The 15645-nt window shown below is 34.3% G+C and overlaps 1 protein-coding gene across 1 annotated transcript in view; it reads left to right on the top strand.

Moving 5' to 3' along the window:
* Nucleotides 1–15645, top strand: part of ADCY8 (adenylate cyclase 8) — a gene marked incomplete at its 3' end in the record, with an annotated part of 122755 nt that overhangs the window by 58680 nt on the left and 48430 nt on the right. The window contains exons 5-7 of the mRNA XM_084281797.1: nucleotides 605–732; nucleotides 10603–10761; nucleotides 14622–14892. Of these exons, the coding sequence (XP_084137923.1) occupies nucleotides 605–732; nucleotides 10603–10761; nucleotides 14622–14892 (558 nt within the window). The remainder of the gene's footprint in view (nucleotides 1–604; nucleotides 733–10602; nucleotides 10762–14621; nucleotides 14893–15645) is intronic.

Below are 15645 nucleotides of genomic sequence, written 5' to 3'. Positions count from 1 at the left end.
AAAATTCAATATTTGCTTCTAGGGTAAAGGATGTTTCCAGCTGGATGCCAAATAAATATCATTTTTCCACAGTACAAGCCTAACACAAGACACTTTTGATATTTTTGTGACGCAGATACTTGATCAGCTCCTATAGCTGCTGGGAATGCAACAGTGGAAAACAGGTGGAAAGGGATTATCAGCAGGACAAAAGAGGTTTCTCTCATTTATTTCCAGTGCAAAAAAAAGGGGCAAAAAGAATGCCCTGGAGGAATATAGTCTAAAATGTGTTATTCATTATCTCAGCTGATGTTTCTGAATCTTTGGCATAGCTTCCAGTGTAACTATGCTGAGACCTTTCTCACCATCAGCAAGTCCACCTCTGCCTGCCTGACATTAAACATAAATGGTTATCTTTTTTTTTTTTTTTTTTTTTTTTTTTTACTGAAAAAGTAAAGGTGATTTATTTCAAGATAGAAATAAATCAAGATAATACTAATTGCAAACAGGAAACATCCATTACATTACTTTTCAGTACTATTTCCAACCAGTTTTAAATTCATCTTAAAATTATAAGAACACAACTGCAAACCTTTTCTTTCTCTTTTAATGTATTTACATCTAGGAACATCATTGTCTGAGAATAAAAATCCTGGGGGACTGCTACTACTGTGTGTCTGGGCTCCCAGAACCTCGACAGGACCATGCACACTGCTGCGTTGAAATGGGGCTCAGCATGATCAAAACTATCAGGTAATATGATTTTTTTTCTTCTTTTTTCATTGGTTCTGACAATGTCTTGTATTTTCTATCTAAAAATGTTATTACTAGACAATTAGTTCTTTTGGTGGATCAGAGATCTCAGGATTATCACTGTGAAAAGAGCAGGACTTTTTCAATCCATACAAGGCACTGTATGTGTGGAAACAGATGCTAAATGCTACCTTGTCTATAAGCTAGTTTCTAAGGTAAAGTGTTGACACCACTGTCTATTTAGTGTTTTAATTGTTTTTTATTGTATTAAAAGGATTAGAGCAAACAATTTAATCTGCTCATCCTCAACCTCCTCATAGAAATGACAACAGTATAAAGTGAGAACTGTTAAGATCTGTGAAACATATTGCTCTCAAAACACACACAGCTACCGTGTTACATGGTCTGCAGCAGCTAGTCATTTACCAGGACATCTCCAAAAGAGGTTTTCTCAGTCTTTTTTTTCCCACTATATCAATTCTTCTGACATTCCCTTTTCCAAATTCTTCTTCTGTTGCTGTATTCCCTAAAACAGTGTTTCCTATCCTGAACATTCTCCTCTTCTTGTGGATGTTTTGCCATGCATTATCTTTGTCTGCTTCTTTTCCAGACTGCCTTCCTCCCTTAATCTGAGTGTGTTTCATTATGTACATTAGAGAGTTAGGGTGCACTGCAGCTACTTTATTGAGATCTTAATAGAGAAAGAATTTGGCAAAAATTAATAAACGGAAAATGTAACTGAGTAATGATTATGCAACAATGATCTGTAAGGCTGGATTCAATTATCACAGACTAAATGTTGCACAAAGTAATCAATATTTTGCTTCTGGAATCCCCACAGTGAAAGTGAAACATGAATTAGAGAAAAAACGTTGATGGAAAAAAAGTATTGTTAAAAATATTTGGAGATGCATATTAAATCAGTTGCATTTGTTAATACCATCTACAATGAACACATTGTAAGTCATTTTTCTTTTCTGTGTTTCTCTGAATTTCCTTATATATGTGGAAGTCTCTGAAGTGCTGGTGTTCTGTTATGAAGCAGGTCTCAATGACCGTACTCCAACAGAAATAGTACTATAGTTTTCATATCTTAAATAATACGTGCATCCTACAGGAGCTGTGAAACCAAAGCCTATTAGGACTTTGGTCATCCCAGACTAATTCAGTTCAAATTGTCTTCTCTTTGTTTAATAATCATAGTATCTGAATTTCTGGCTATCCGATAAGGTTTTCCCATGGGTTTTCTTTTCAGATTACAGAAGATCTTACTTATCTTAATGTGCAGCCATATAGTAATCAGGGAGGACCAATCCTTCTATGGGATATTACAAATACTTCAGTCTACGTCTGAGAGAACTTAAAATTACCATCAGTCCTGATGGTAATTAGTACTGAAATTGATAGGATTCGCTCAGTTAAAATGAAAAAAAAATTTGAATAACTGAGTTTCTGCTATATTGATCTGTGCATATTTGATCTATGACCTGTTAAAAATGACTTTTTATGATTATAATGTATTTAATCTTCATCTGAAGTTTTTTATGAAACAAATATTCGGTGTGTTAAAAATAGTTGGGAAATGGCCCAAGATACAAGAAACTTTCAGAATTTCACAATTATGTTCATATTATATAGATGAATTCACAGCCTTCTTGCAAGGCAGAGAAAGTTAACATGAAACATCTAAACACTGAAAAAGTACTGATAAAGATGACATGAACCATTGTTTCTTTTTTATCTTGCAGAGCTCTGTGTTAGTTCTTAAATCTCAGCTATGTTTTAGCTCGAGCACTTAATGTAGCTTAAGAACTTGATATTAAAACAACAGCAACAGAGCCACCCACAACTACTCCCACCCCCCCCAAAAAAAAAAAAAAAAAAAATAGCATTAATGTTATGAGATCCCAGCTAAATTGGGATTTAGGCACTTAAAATGAGATAAATCCATGTAGTTCTAGATCTTTTGGTTCTTCTAGCAGTAAGCTCTTTTTACATTTAATATAGAAGGTATCTCTAAGTTAAGCAGACCATATTTTCTTCTGTAGATCCTATTCTCTCCATTGATACTATGTAGTTCATAGAATCGTAGAATCATTAAGGTTGGAAAATACCTCCAAGATCATCTAGTCCAATCTTCCCCCTACCACCAGTATCACCCACTAAACCATGTCCCTAGTTACCACATCCTTGAACACCCCCAGGGAGAGTGACTCCACCAACTCCCTAGGACACCTGTTCCCAATGCCTAGTTGATGATGTTGCAAGGATCAGTACCTCACTTCAGGTGAGACAGTGCCCAGAAGTCCACCATCTTATGATACCACTACAGAATTTTCCTTTTAGTCTTCTTGATGATTACACAGTCAGAAGAAATTAAACAAGAATGTAAAATAATTAGTTACACGAACTGTAAAACAAATCTGCTTGGACAGGTTGACTCACAAGGGACTTCTAGGTGTTTTAATATGACTCATATCCTAAATTGCTTATTCATTGCTAATTGAGGCTTTTCAACTTGATCTTAAGGATGTTAAATTTGAGCCTTAAGGGCTTTAAATTTGAGTCTTGCTACTCCACTGCTCTCTTTGCAAATGCTCAGGGTTCAGCCAAACAATCTAAAACACTGCTTTCCCTGTAATGTTTTATGCATCACTGTTTCTCGTTACAAAGCTTATACAAGAAAAGCTTTTCTTGATATTTCAAATGTCATATATTTTGCTCTCTTAACCATTGAGCTCTATTGAAATATTACTTTGATCCATGGGAATGTTCCACAAAATTTGATTTTTAATCTAAAGCAAGGAAGCTTTGCCCCATCACATTTGTTCATGACCAAGAATCCTAACTCTGGCTGTCTTGCAAGCCCCAACCTTCTGCAAAATGTCCTAGAATTCAATTGAAAGGGCAAATGAAAATAAATAGAACAAGCTCTTCATCGTCATGAAGATTCATTTATGTCCATTTATTCAGATGGTTCTCACATCTTTTTACATGCTATGCAAATCTTCCTGAATGTAAATATATTATATTAATGCCTGTCTATTCTGACACTTTGTAAAAATAAGATAGTAGAGGAATGTTTAGTCATCAGATGATAATATTTCATTTTCACAGCTATCACCCAAGCTAAATGGATGTCAGAGATAACACTGAGGGGAACTAAATCTGTAATTGCTCTTATCTATTAAAAATAGTCAGTCATTTTATCTTTATCTCTATTGATATATGAGAAGAGGAAGATCTGTAAGAAGAAAGCAGTCATCAGCATTTTCATTGCCTGTTAGTGATGTTTAAAAGCTGTGTTGGAATGCCAGATGGATGGGATTATGGATGGGATATGTGATAAAATTCAAGATAGGAATATCTACTTGCTGACAGTCAATTATGGAGCACAACATTAAGACCTAACAGTAAAATGAGGTTAGATTTGTTGAAACAATCTCTTCCTCAAATACATTAAAATGGATGTAAAATAGATAAGAGAAAGAGAACATAAAAGTAATTCTAAAATGAGATAATTTCTAAATCACATTATGCTCCAGTCAGAGATTATTATGCTTGTTCATTACAATTTTCTATTCTTTCAGTTGAGCTGTTAAAAGAGGAATTATTATGTAAAACACAATGAGAGGCCAAGGGAAGTTCAACAGAAAAGTGAGGTAAAGGAGAAGGTGGGGAAACAGGAAAGGAGTAGAAAAATGTTGTTGAGACAACTGAAGGAAATAACTATAAAGAAGAGGAGAGCACACTTCCAAAGTGGAAATTATAGTTGATAGTATGATAATGTCAAGACTGAGATGATAATATTGAATCTTGGTGTTATGTCTTCATTTTAAAGAGCTTGTTACGCATTTTTATAAGGTTGCAGGTAAAAAGTCATGCAAATAATTTGTGAAGCAGAAGTACCTTTAAAATAACAGAATTACATAGACTGTTATACATCTGTTTTGATTATATTATTAATAATATTAAATAATAATAATAGGAATAAGTTATTTGCTAGAGGCTCATTAATATGTGCAGAAAACACTGGATTTAAAGATTGGCAACAATATTACTGAAAGAAGTGGTGGCTTTTCTGTCTCTCAGTTTTTTCAGATCAATACTTTATTTTTTCTGGAAGAAATACTTCCATTAGACACAAGCTACTGGAACATGGAAGAACAAATACAAGTGGGTAAAATGTACTGTTCTGTGTCACACAGTATATTAGGATGGACAACTGTACCTTCGATTCTTCAGTTTGGATCTCAGTAGCAGTGTAGGTGACAAGAACTGCTTCCAGGTTAAAAAATGTTTTCTTCACCACCATCTTCTCAAATATCTTTATCACTAAAATCCCAAGACTGTTTAAGGAGTCCTCAAGGACTCATTCACATAATATAATGATGTAAATCCAACTCTAATATCCACATAATGGTGGAAAATCAAGCAAATCTTTTTGCTGATATTTGGTAAATCAAGGAGTTGTGAGTGGTTTCTTCTCTTGGATTATTTTTCACTAAATTACCAGCTGAAAGAGCAATTATTATGACAGAAAAAATAGACCCTGGATACAATGTAGACTAAACTCCAGAAACCGTCTATAATAAATTGATAAATTGTTAACATTAATATAAATTCATGAGAATAAATAAAATTAAATAAATAAATAAATAAAATAGAGACTATCTTAGGTGATCTCAGTGATTGACCTGCTAGGTTTTCAGCTCTTTACATTAAAAAAAAAAAAAAAATTGCTTTTAACTTCATCTTTTGGGTATTAAAATAAAATCATAAAGTGATTAATGGGGGCTAAATAAGTTACTTATGCAATGAAGAAGCCAGGAACTGCTTTCATAATCCATGAATTATTATGTAATTAATCCATTAATGTATTCTTTCCACTGATTTTTCTTGTATAATATACAAAGCTCAATCTGTGTTGGAGCTAGCTCTGATTCACAGAAAACAGAACAATGTTTCACAAAGCCAAAAACTATTGTACGCCTTCATTTCTGTATGGTGGTGGAAAGAGGCTTTGTAAGATATTCACAAGTTCTCAGTTCACAAGTTCAGTGCATTTCAGACGTAAATCACATCATCCCTTTCACATGTCCATTTCAGCCACTGACAATTAATGAACAGAACATCAGGACAGTATATCTTTCCCTGCTTTTGCTATTGGATGCCCATATTAATCAAACTGTGTTATGACCAATAGGCTTGTATACTTCTGAGTCCCCTTTTCTTCGAATGTTCTACCAAATACAATCAAAACTATATTGGCAAGTTATCATAGGAGTGTATATATTTATACAGCTGTTATCACATAATTTTCAAATGACAAAGCAAATTTCTAATAAAATTTATAGTCCTTCTTGGTTCTTTCTCGGAGAAGGCAGACATAAAAAAGAGGAATATGGCAGTAGTTTAACTCTGTCCATGTTGCTATAGTTATCAGTCTGAGCTCAAAGCAAGTCATTTACATTCATGACAAGTCTGATGATATGAAACTTCTTCAGATAGTAGTTGTTATTAACACTGGAATTCAGCACTAGTTCCAAGGTAGACCCACCCTTTTAAACTGTCTTCATGGGATAATATCTGCCTTAAATTGTAAATTCAGTGCTGTGGAAAGTCCATCTGCAAAGTGTTATATCCTGTGAGTCATAATACTTTAGCTGTATTCTTTGAACCCTTAGTTTAGTGCACCCTGTTACCTAGCTTTTTTAATGTAATGGATGTCTGTTTTGCAAGGATGACACGGCTCCAAGAATCACACCTCAGTTCACATACTACTGTCCCAGAACCAAAAATTTGAGTTCTTTTAGGAAAATGCCACAAATCTGTTAGGTTCAACCAAAATTTTTTCTATGTAATTGAACCTTAGCATCAGAGGACAGTTCAGTTTAGAGAGGACTACAGGAGACAGATTGATCCTACTTTCTGCTTAAAGCAGGGTCACTTATGACCCTTGTTTAGTTTAGAAAGCACAGTCTTCCTATTCCTGTTAAAAGTGCATTAAGACAGCAATGCCTATGTCTTGACGGATATCACACACAAACTCCTGAACCTGCAGGAGAGCTAGTCAGCCAGGAAGAAAACATGCCGGGGCTGTTTTAAATATCTCAGTTGGTAGACAGAGCATTGCACAGTTACACTGATTAGTACAGATGTGGATGGTGTGCCACTGTTTGAACCTGAAAGGCATAAGTTCCAGGGCATTCTGTTTTCTAGCAGCCTCAGAAAAGCTTGAAAAGTAGATCTGTCACTTTTGACTTACCTTCTATATACAGATAGGAAAGCCTCAGATTAGTAGCACCAAAAAATATATAAAATAAAATAAAAAATCTAATATCCATCAAACAATGCTGACCAGACAGATATGCCAAGATCTAGTTAAAATCAATGAATTTTTCATCACCAACTTGACTGAAATGAGATATGGCATGAATAGCATCAGTCACAATTTCATTGTCCTGAATAAGATATCTCATAGCTTGTGAGGTAAGCTGGGCTGTTTTGTAGAGCATCAATAATTCAGCTTACTGTGTGGGCCTTTTGAAAATATTTGCAGAAAACCTTTTAAACAGTTGAAGCAAAAACTTTAAAAAAACTTTTAATTCATATTTGAATAAATTTAATAGTCAGAAGATCTAGAAGATGTGGAACATGAACATATGCAAAGAGAACACCCTTTATTTCATTATCTGGTATGTAGTATTATTTATGATGAGGTGTTTGTTTTTTTTCAAAATAAATGAGAACTAACTCTACTGAGTATCATGATCCAAGTTTTGTAGTCTCAAAGTATTTAACTGCTTTTGTCCTATAGCAGTGTATAAACAAGACTCTGCAAAGTGGCAGTCTGGCTATTAGGGTGTTGGATTTGGCTATGGAGACAACTCAGGTGAAGTCCCCTTCTCTATGTAATTCAGAAACACTTCAACCCACGTCATTTCCAATTAAAAAAAAAAAAAAAGTGTCTTTTTACATACTAAGCAATCACCTCACCTTTCAACCATGACTATTTCTTCTTTATTTAGGTTAAAAACTTACATCAAAAGTTTGAGGAAATATAGCATCTCCACAAATGTTCCCAACAGCTCTGTTCTTGGTCTTGTGTTGCAAATAGCAAAGCAATAGAAGCAGGATCAAATCTCCATCATGGTTTGATTCATGTTCTGGACAGTCTGTTTAAACATATCTGACTGCCTGTGGCTCAATTCAGACAGGTCCCTTTATGCAATTAGTTTCCTACCTATCAATGTAAGAACATATTGCTGTGAAGGGCAAGTAAGAGAAGGATGTGACAATAGGGCCCTGCAGGTGCACCAATGCCAGAGCTGACAGAAACACAAAACAGCCCTCAGTCAAAGGATGCAGGCAGGTGGCCAAATCCCCACAGACAACAGGTGAAGTGTTGAGATCAAATATCACCTCGGCAGTGCACATGGAAAAGTTGCTGGTAAACTGTGAAAGACAACAGATGAGACAAGAGGGGATAGGGCCTTACATAGACTCTGCAGTGTCATGCAAAAGGTAGCATGGACAGCAGAGCTACATGAAGCTTTGAACTAATGCAAAAGTCCTGTGTGCCTGATTGAAGTTTTCTCAGGACATCATTGCATATTTATGACAAAGGAAAAATTAAAATCCAGCGACTGTCAATGAACATTCAGGAAACAGAGGGATGTATTACTCAGTTGCACCATTGTTTATACCAGGCCTCCCCAATGAGATGTGTGCGTTAATTCCCATACAATGTACAGATATAGGGCTATAATTTACATTATTTAAAGTTAAATGACATTATTTACTAGTAATTAAGAATTGTTGTATTTAAAATTTAACAGTCTAATAGAGAGTATATATATATATGGAGAGAGAGAGTATACATATATACACATACTACTAGCCTAGCCTATTTATTAGCCTAAAAAAAAAAAAAAAAAAAAAAAAAGCGGAAAAGCGGACTGGGGAAACTATTGTGTGGGGATTATTTTGGGGGGATTTTTGGGGGGGATATATTTTTGGGGATTATTTGCGTGGGGATATTATATTGTGTGATAATACCTCTGACAGTTATGAGTGTTAGTTTAGATATTTTTGTATTATATCTATAAAAATTCTTCACAACACATTACAAATTACAGTGTTCTTAATTCTCTTAATTGTTCTCATAATACTTAAGACACTTCTTCAATGTGGAAGATTTGTTGTCAAGTCCTGTCTTACAGAGTCAGGTCATTATGTGTTAAATTTTCATATTTCAAGCCTTCTTGACCGCAAAACAAAGAAATTTGTAGATGAAAACTATACACACAGACTATCTAAACATGGATAAATTCCCTCCCAAAGCTTGTTCTTTTTATTAGCTTATTAACTATTAGCTGATTAACTTTGTGTAAATCTGTTTATCTGTTTCTTTAAATAACTGAAATATGTTAGCTTCCTGATATGATGAAAAGGTATTCTGTAGTAGAAAAATAGCTGCACTGGGACATCATAGGCATGTTTTTCTCCAAGGTTTTGGATTATGCAGGAAAGGGAAATAAAGATTAATTGCTTATTTTCAATTCCTCACATTTTTGTGTGACTGATTTCTCTCCATTTTGAAACTATTTCATTATTTGCTTCACACACTGAATTGGTCCCCCTGTTGCAGTAACGAGAGTCCAAGTATTGAATTCAGTATGCAATTTTCTTCTCTAGATAAGGTCTGTCAAGGTCATGACTGAGGCATCTGAAGCAATGGTAGTTAGCTCCAGAGTTATGAAACAGAGCTGTTTATTCTTTACCTTCTCTGTTGTGTCATCTGGCTGCCCTGATATTGACTTCAGTGACTGTAGAACTGGGACTCTTTACAGAGAAATAGCTGTCTTGTTTGTAGACCAACAGTAACATGCTTTTCTGATCCTGAACAAGCTATTCAAATATTAATGAGCACTACTTCTAAGAGTATTTTCTGTGCAAATAGTTCTTGTCACTCAGGTAGGACTGGAAAATTTTTCTCTTTGTCACCCCAATGGTTCTATCATCTTAGTTGTGAGTTTCTTACGGTGATGTGCTGGACTATCCCAATACAAACTTGGAAGAAGCAGTCCTAGGTTTAAGGTACTTCTGAAGTGGCTGTAGCTGTGAATGATATGTGTTTTCTCGTATCAGAAAAGGAAGATATTGTTTTAACACAATGAAATTCCCCTTATAGCCCATAGATATATTAATTGAAAACAATGTTGGGACAAAATCCCTCTTCTGAGGCTGTTGACAAATATGTTTCTCTGTGTCTATTTTTGAGCAGTGAAACGGTCTTTACCATCACATTGAATCGAAACAACTTATTTTTGAGTCACATCATTATCATAACAAAGCAAATAATATTCTGGCCAAATCTACTGCAAATAATTCACCTTTGGACAAAGAGTAACTGTAGAAAGTTTTAGTCAAAAAAAAAATTTTGAAAATTATTCAAAAATATAATAGAATACAGAACTATATACAGATTTGATTATAGTAGTTTTTTCATGTTGTTGATTGTTCTTTTATAATTCTAAACTAATGGACTCAATGAGTTCAACAAATCCTTTCATTCAGGCATGTTTTTCTCTCCCTATCTTTCCCTTTCTGTCTGGTAGGAGTAATATGTGTGCCACTGAACCATGCATGCAATTAAGCACTTAATGATAACCTGGCTTTTACAGTCATTTTATCACTACCCGTACTTTGCTACCTAGAAAAAATAGCTCTTCATTTTGCAGACTAAGTGGTTGTTTATAATAAATTGATATTGCATTTTACATTGCATTCTTTTCTAAAAGATATGAAAAATATGGCTTATACTTTCACGAGTCTGTTTTTTGTTGTTTTTGTTTTGTTTAACAGATACGTTAGGTCGAGAACAAAGCATGACATTGACATGAGAATAGGGATACATTCAGGATCAGTTCTGTGTGGAGTGCTGGGCCTGCGAAAGTGGCAGTTTGATGTCTGGTCATGGGATGTGGATATTGCAAACAAACTTGAGTCTGGTGGAATTCCTGGGTAAGGCAACACATATTTCCCACAGTCAGAAAACATTGTCAACACCATACACTATGCACCATTCCAATAGATTGTCTTTCCATTATTCCATCAACTATGACTTCTTGGGTTTCTTTGTTTATTTATTTATTTTTTTCTTTTTCTTTTTTTTCCTATTTTGTGATTGGAAAGTATTTGTAATGCAGAAAAAAAAAAAAAAAAAAAAAACATAGAAATGGTCCGCTTGCAGGGGTTTGGGAAAAGACAAAAATATTTCTTTTCCTTTTTCAGCTAAGATTTCATGCAGATGGTCAATGGTTGTATTCAGATCTGGTACATGGAGATAGGCCAAATTTACCAATTAGGTGTCGACCATCCCTGAGTTTCTCCAGTCTTCATTCTGCTGCTGTGAGGCACAGTAATGTAATTTTTTATTTTATAATGCACAAAGTATGGGAAGAGTTATGTCTTCATATGTTGATATGGCAAGAAGTTATGGATGACAGGTTAATAGAATCATAGAATATCCCAAGTTGGAAGGGACCCACAAGGATGCCCCTTTATGCACAGCCATTTAGGTATGTGAAAATACAAGACTTTCCATCCACCTGCTTAGTTTTTCATCTGTGGTGGCTAATTCACCTGGAGGATAAAATATTGTTTTTGCCTGACATGAACTATATCTCACTGCAGTTTGGAAATTGCAGATCCTAAATTTGAAGCAATAGTAGTGGCTGCAGGAATCCTCTATACACTTTCAATTCCCTCTTCCATTGATGAAACATATAGATAAAAATCCCAAACAATGATGTGACTAGTGGCAATGGAAAATGGAAGTAATAGCCATGGAGATTTTTATGTAGAAAGACTCAAGTGATTCTGTCATCTTGAGTGAGAGAGGTTTTAAGCCATCAAATCTGAGTCATGTGCTATGCTCCCTACATATACATCAGTATCTGTAAGAGCTGTCAAGTTCCAAGGAAATTACAAAGTTATTTGGTTTACACAGTATTTGCAAATGTGGGCTTCATCCACTGTTTCCCATAGTAGACCTCTAGGCTAAGGTATATTATTAAATTCAGCAGAAAATGAAATGATTAATGCTCTGAAAACAAGTTTATGCTCTGTATATGTCATCAGTGTAAAAAACTACAGGCTAAAAGAAAAGAAAAAAAAGAAAAAAAAAAAAGATAAAATAAAAACCCTGATGCTTATCCCATGAGAGCTCCAGATGACTAAGAAAGGTCATATGTTGCTTTGTTAACATGAGCAAAACAATTATCTACCTTTCATTATGCATGCCAGCAAAAAGTGTAGTCTATTGTTGTTAATTCATACAAGAAATACAGCTATTAATGAATAACCCAGAGAATGCACCACCTTGCTGGTGTCAATAAAATGCCCAACTAAGTTGCAGTCTATTGGAGCAAAGTAATTTCCACTCTTGCATATCTGTTTGCTAACAGAACAAAACCTATACGTGACAGCAGTTTGCTAAGTCTCTCAAAGCAGTGATTTACTGACTGATGTCTGATTTCCTGGTGCACAGAGTAGAGCAGTTAAGGTCACTTCAGCCTCTCCTTACTTCTCCCTGTATAAGATTGTACATTGTTATTTAAGAAAATTCTTTTTCCAGTTTCCCATCTTTTAATTTTCTTCTCCTGGTACATCTAGGTATTAATCTTTTGTATTGAATCGGCATAAAACTTAGCTAATAATTAATTTTCCAGGATGCATCATTGACAGGTATTTTTTAAAACTTTAGGTCTGATACGCTTTCAACAGTAGGATAGATGATACTTTTTGGCTTTGGTGCTCAGTTTCACAATTTACTGTATGTATGAAATTAGGGGACTCTCCATTATACATTTATTTTATTTTATTTTATTTTATTTTATTTTATTTTATTTTACTGGTTTGGTTTTGTTTTGTTTTGTTTTTAAGTAAGCTGTGGAAAAGGTGAAACCCAAAGTATTTTTAATCTACCAACTCTTTATTAGTATTTGGTCCACTTAAGGGTATTACATCAATAGCCAGTTCCATACTCTAGTTAAAGCTGTTATCATTTCCATTATAAAATCCATATTTCAGGACTTCATAATACAATCTTATGAAATTATATTAGGTTGAAACTCAGCACAAAGATAGTCACCCTGGCAACTAATGTATCATTTTCTTTTTCACCCCTCTCCTCCCTCCCTTTTTTTTTTTTAATTAGTAGTTTACTTCAATCGATTTAGCCTATTGTAAGAGCTAGGAAATGCATTATCTTTCAAAGATATATAATCTGGTTTTAAAGTCCAGGACAAAATTTGCTTATATTTGAGATATTTAAGAGTCTTTTTTTTTTTTTTTTTTTTTCTGTCAGTTTTACTGAGATTTGATTACAAGTGTACTAATTTCTGTGAACTTCATAACAGCATGACTTCAGATACTGAAAGTTGTACAGGACTTATATTGACTTCAGTGAGAAGCTGAGACAAGTTAAAAAATGGCTGAGCTACAATTTTTTGATCTTTTAATAATAGACTGATGTTTAATATTCCATATAGACCCAGTTTGTGCCAGGTTGTGATACTCCTGGGTTTTTCACTATGATTAAAGACAATCGGCAATTGATTCTTCTAGAAATACCTGCACCTTATACAGGTGTTTACAAACTTTTCAATCCAGTAATATTTTGTTCTTATAGTTGTATAGAGGCATTCTTTGTAGTTCCAGAAAAAAAAAGTTCCCAGGGGATGTGCTAGGACCATTTTCTTCAGTCAAGCCAACCAATTTGCAGTGCGTGAGAAAAATGCCTCAGCACATGCCATCAAGAAATGATGAATTTTAGCTGACTCTGAATTTTAGAAATCTGTCCGCAAGCCTAACTTTCAAAAAGTGCTATGAATCCAAAGTTTAAAAATTAGACAGTTTTAAAGTAAAGAGACAGTACATTTATTTTTCAGTTAGCTAAATATCTAATGAATATCTCCTCATGTTGCATTTATGATGTTGTTTTGTAAAGTATTGCATGGCTAACCATGCAATATAATATAATAACCATGCAAACCACATGTTTCAGTGGTGTCTTCAAATTATCAAACATATAGGTGGTTGAAGATTTCTTTAAAACTAGAAATAAGAGCTTTTTTTTTTTTTTTTTAATTTAACTTATTTCTGACCTCTCAAGTAATCATAACTGTGATGAAGAAAATCAACATCAAACACCCCCCAGTTTTGTTTTAAGACATCCAAAAACATATTATATTTTTGCAAAAGTTAAGCTGTTCATATGTCATCTCTTGGATTCATTAGATTCACTTTTGAAAAAGCTTTTAACTCACCACTTAGTCTTACCAGAAATTATCACCCCACCTGTCCAGCACATGATCAGTTTGCATAATTATTCCCTAATTCACTTCAGATACAATCAGACTGCTAATTTAAATAGTCTAAGCTACCTCAACTAACTGAAGAAAATTAAAGCACTTTCACACAAGCTGCTCTAATACATACCATTTATTTTCCTCTGACCATATCTACACGAAGTGGTAATTTTGATTCATTTTGAATAATATTTCACTAAGGAAGATCTCTCTTTAAACTATTACTGTGAACAAAGGCATCACATATTAATATCAAATTGTTTTTCCTGTGACAAGATTTTGTGTATTCATGAGATCATGTTGATGAGAATGTGCTTTGACAGTATTTATCCCCAAATCATCATGTTGTTGAATACATTGTTTTATTTTCTTTATAGAAATCGCCATATACAACTGTAACACTTTTATTTATCTATCATATAAAAATTGTGCAGAGACCATAAAACTCCTTGTTACCTATTTATACTAGAGCACAATTGGTATTTGCTACTACTTATTTCACTTATACAGGAGAATCCACATCTCCAAGGCCACTCTGGACTGCCTCAATGGGGATTATAAAGTTGAAGAAGGGCATGGCAAAGAACGCAATGAATTCTTGAGGAAACATAACATTGAGACGTATTTAATTAAACAGCCTGAGGAGAGTCTGTTGACTTTGCCTGAAGATATTGTGAAAGAGGCTGTCAGCTCCTCCGACAGGAGAAACAGTGGGGCAACATTTACTGAAGGATCATGGAGCCCTGAACTTCCATTTGATAACATAGTAGGAAAACAGAATGTAAGTCAAACTTCCTTTAATATCATCGAGTATGAATGCATGCTTGAGTGCGTTTAAATAATGGAAGCCTCAGAGAAAACAAATTCATCTTTAACCTTTTCTCTAACATATACTGTAAGAGCAGATGATTAAACAAATTGTTTCAGGGCAGAAATAAATCATATGCGTAAACTGGGGAAATTCCAGGAGCACAGGTATTTTCTTTCTTCTTTTTTTTTTTTTTTTCTCCAATTGAAATGTAATACTATAGTAATACTGTATAAAAACTACAACTTAGTTTTAATTGAATCAGTCCTTAGAGAAGTAAAATAAAAGTTAATCTAATGTAACCAAACTAGCTGGGACATTTTAGTCAGAGTATGAATATCACTGCACATCATCACTGTACTGCCATCAAAGTGAAAGAATATGTGAGTGGACATTCTGACAGAGGAAACAACACAATGTAAGTTATTGATAAGTAAAGGAAAGAAAACAGATCTACCTAAAATAAATAAATAAATAAGTAAAAACACCTTGCTAAAACATTTTGTCCTTCCTTTCCTTTCCTTTCCTTTCCTTTCCTTTCCTTTCCTTTCCTTTCCTTTCCTTTCCTTTCCTTTCCTTTCCTTTCCTTTCCTTTCCTTTCCTTTCCTTTCCTTTCCTTTCCTTTCCTTTCCTTTCCTTTCCTTTCCTTTCCTTTCCTTTCCTTTCCTTTCCTTTCCTTTCCTTTCCTTTCCTTTCCTTTCCTTTCCGCCTTCCCTTCCCTTCCCT

This window comes from Netta rufina (genome assembly GCF_964035555.1).
Source record: "Netta rufina genome assembly, chromosome: 2".
NCBI classification, from domain to species: domain Eukaryota; kingdom Metazoa; phylum Chordata; class Aves; order Anseriformes; family Anatidae; genus Netta; species Netta rufina.
The sequence above is the reverse complement of the archived record's forward strand: the minus strand, read 5'-3'. Positions and strand labels throughout refer to the sequence as shown.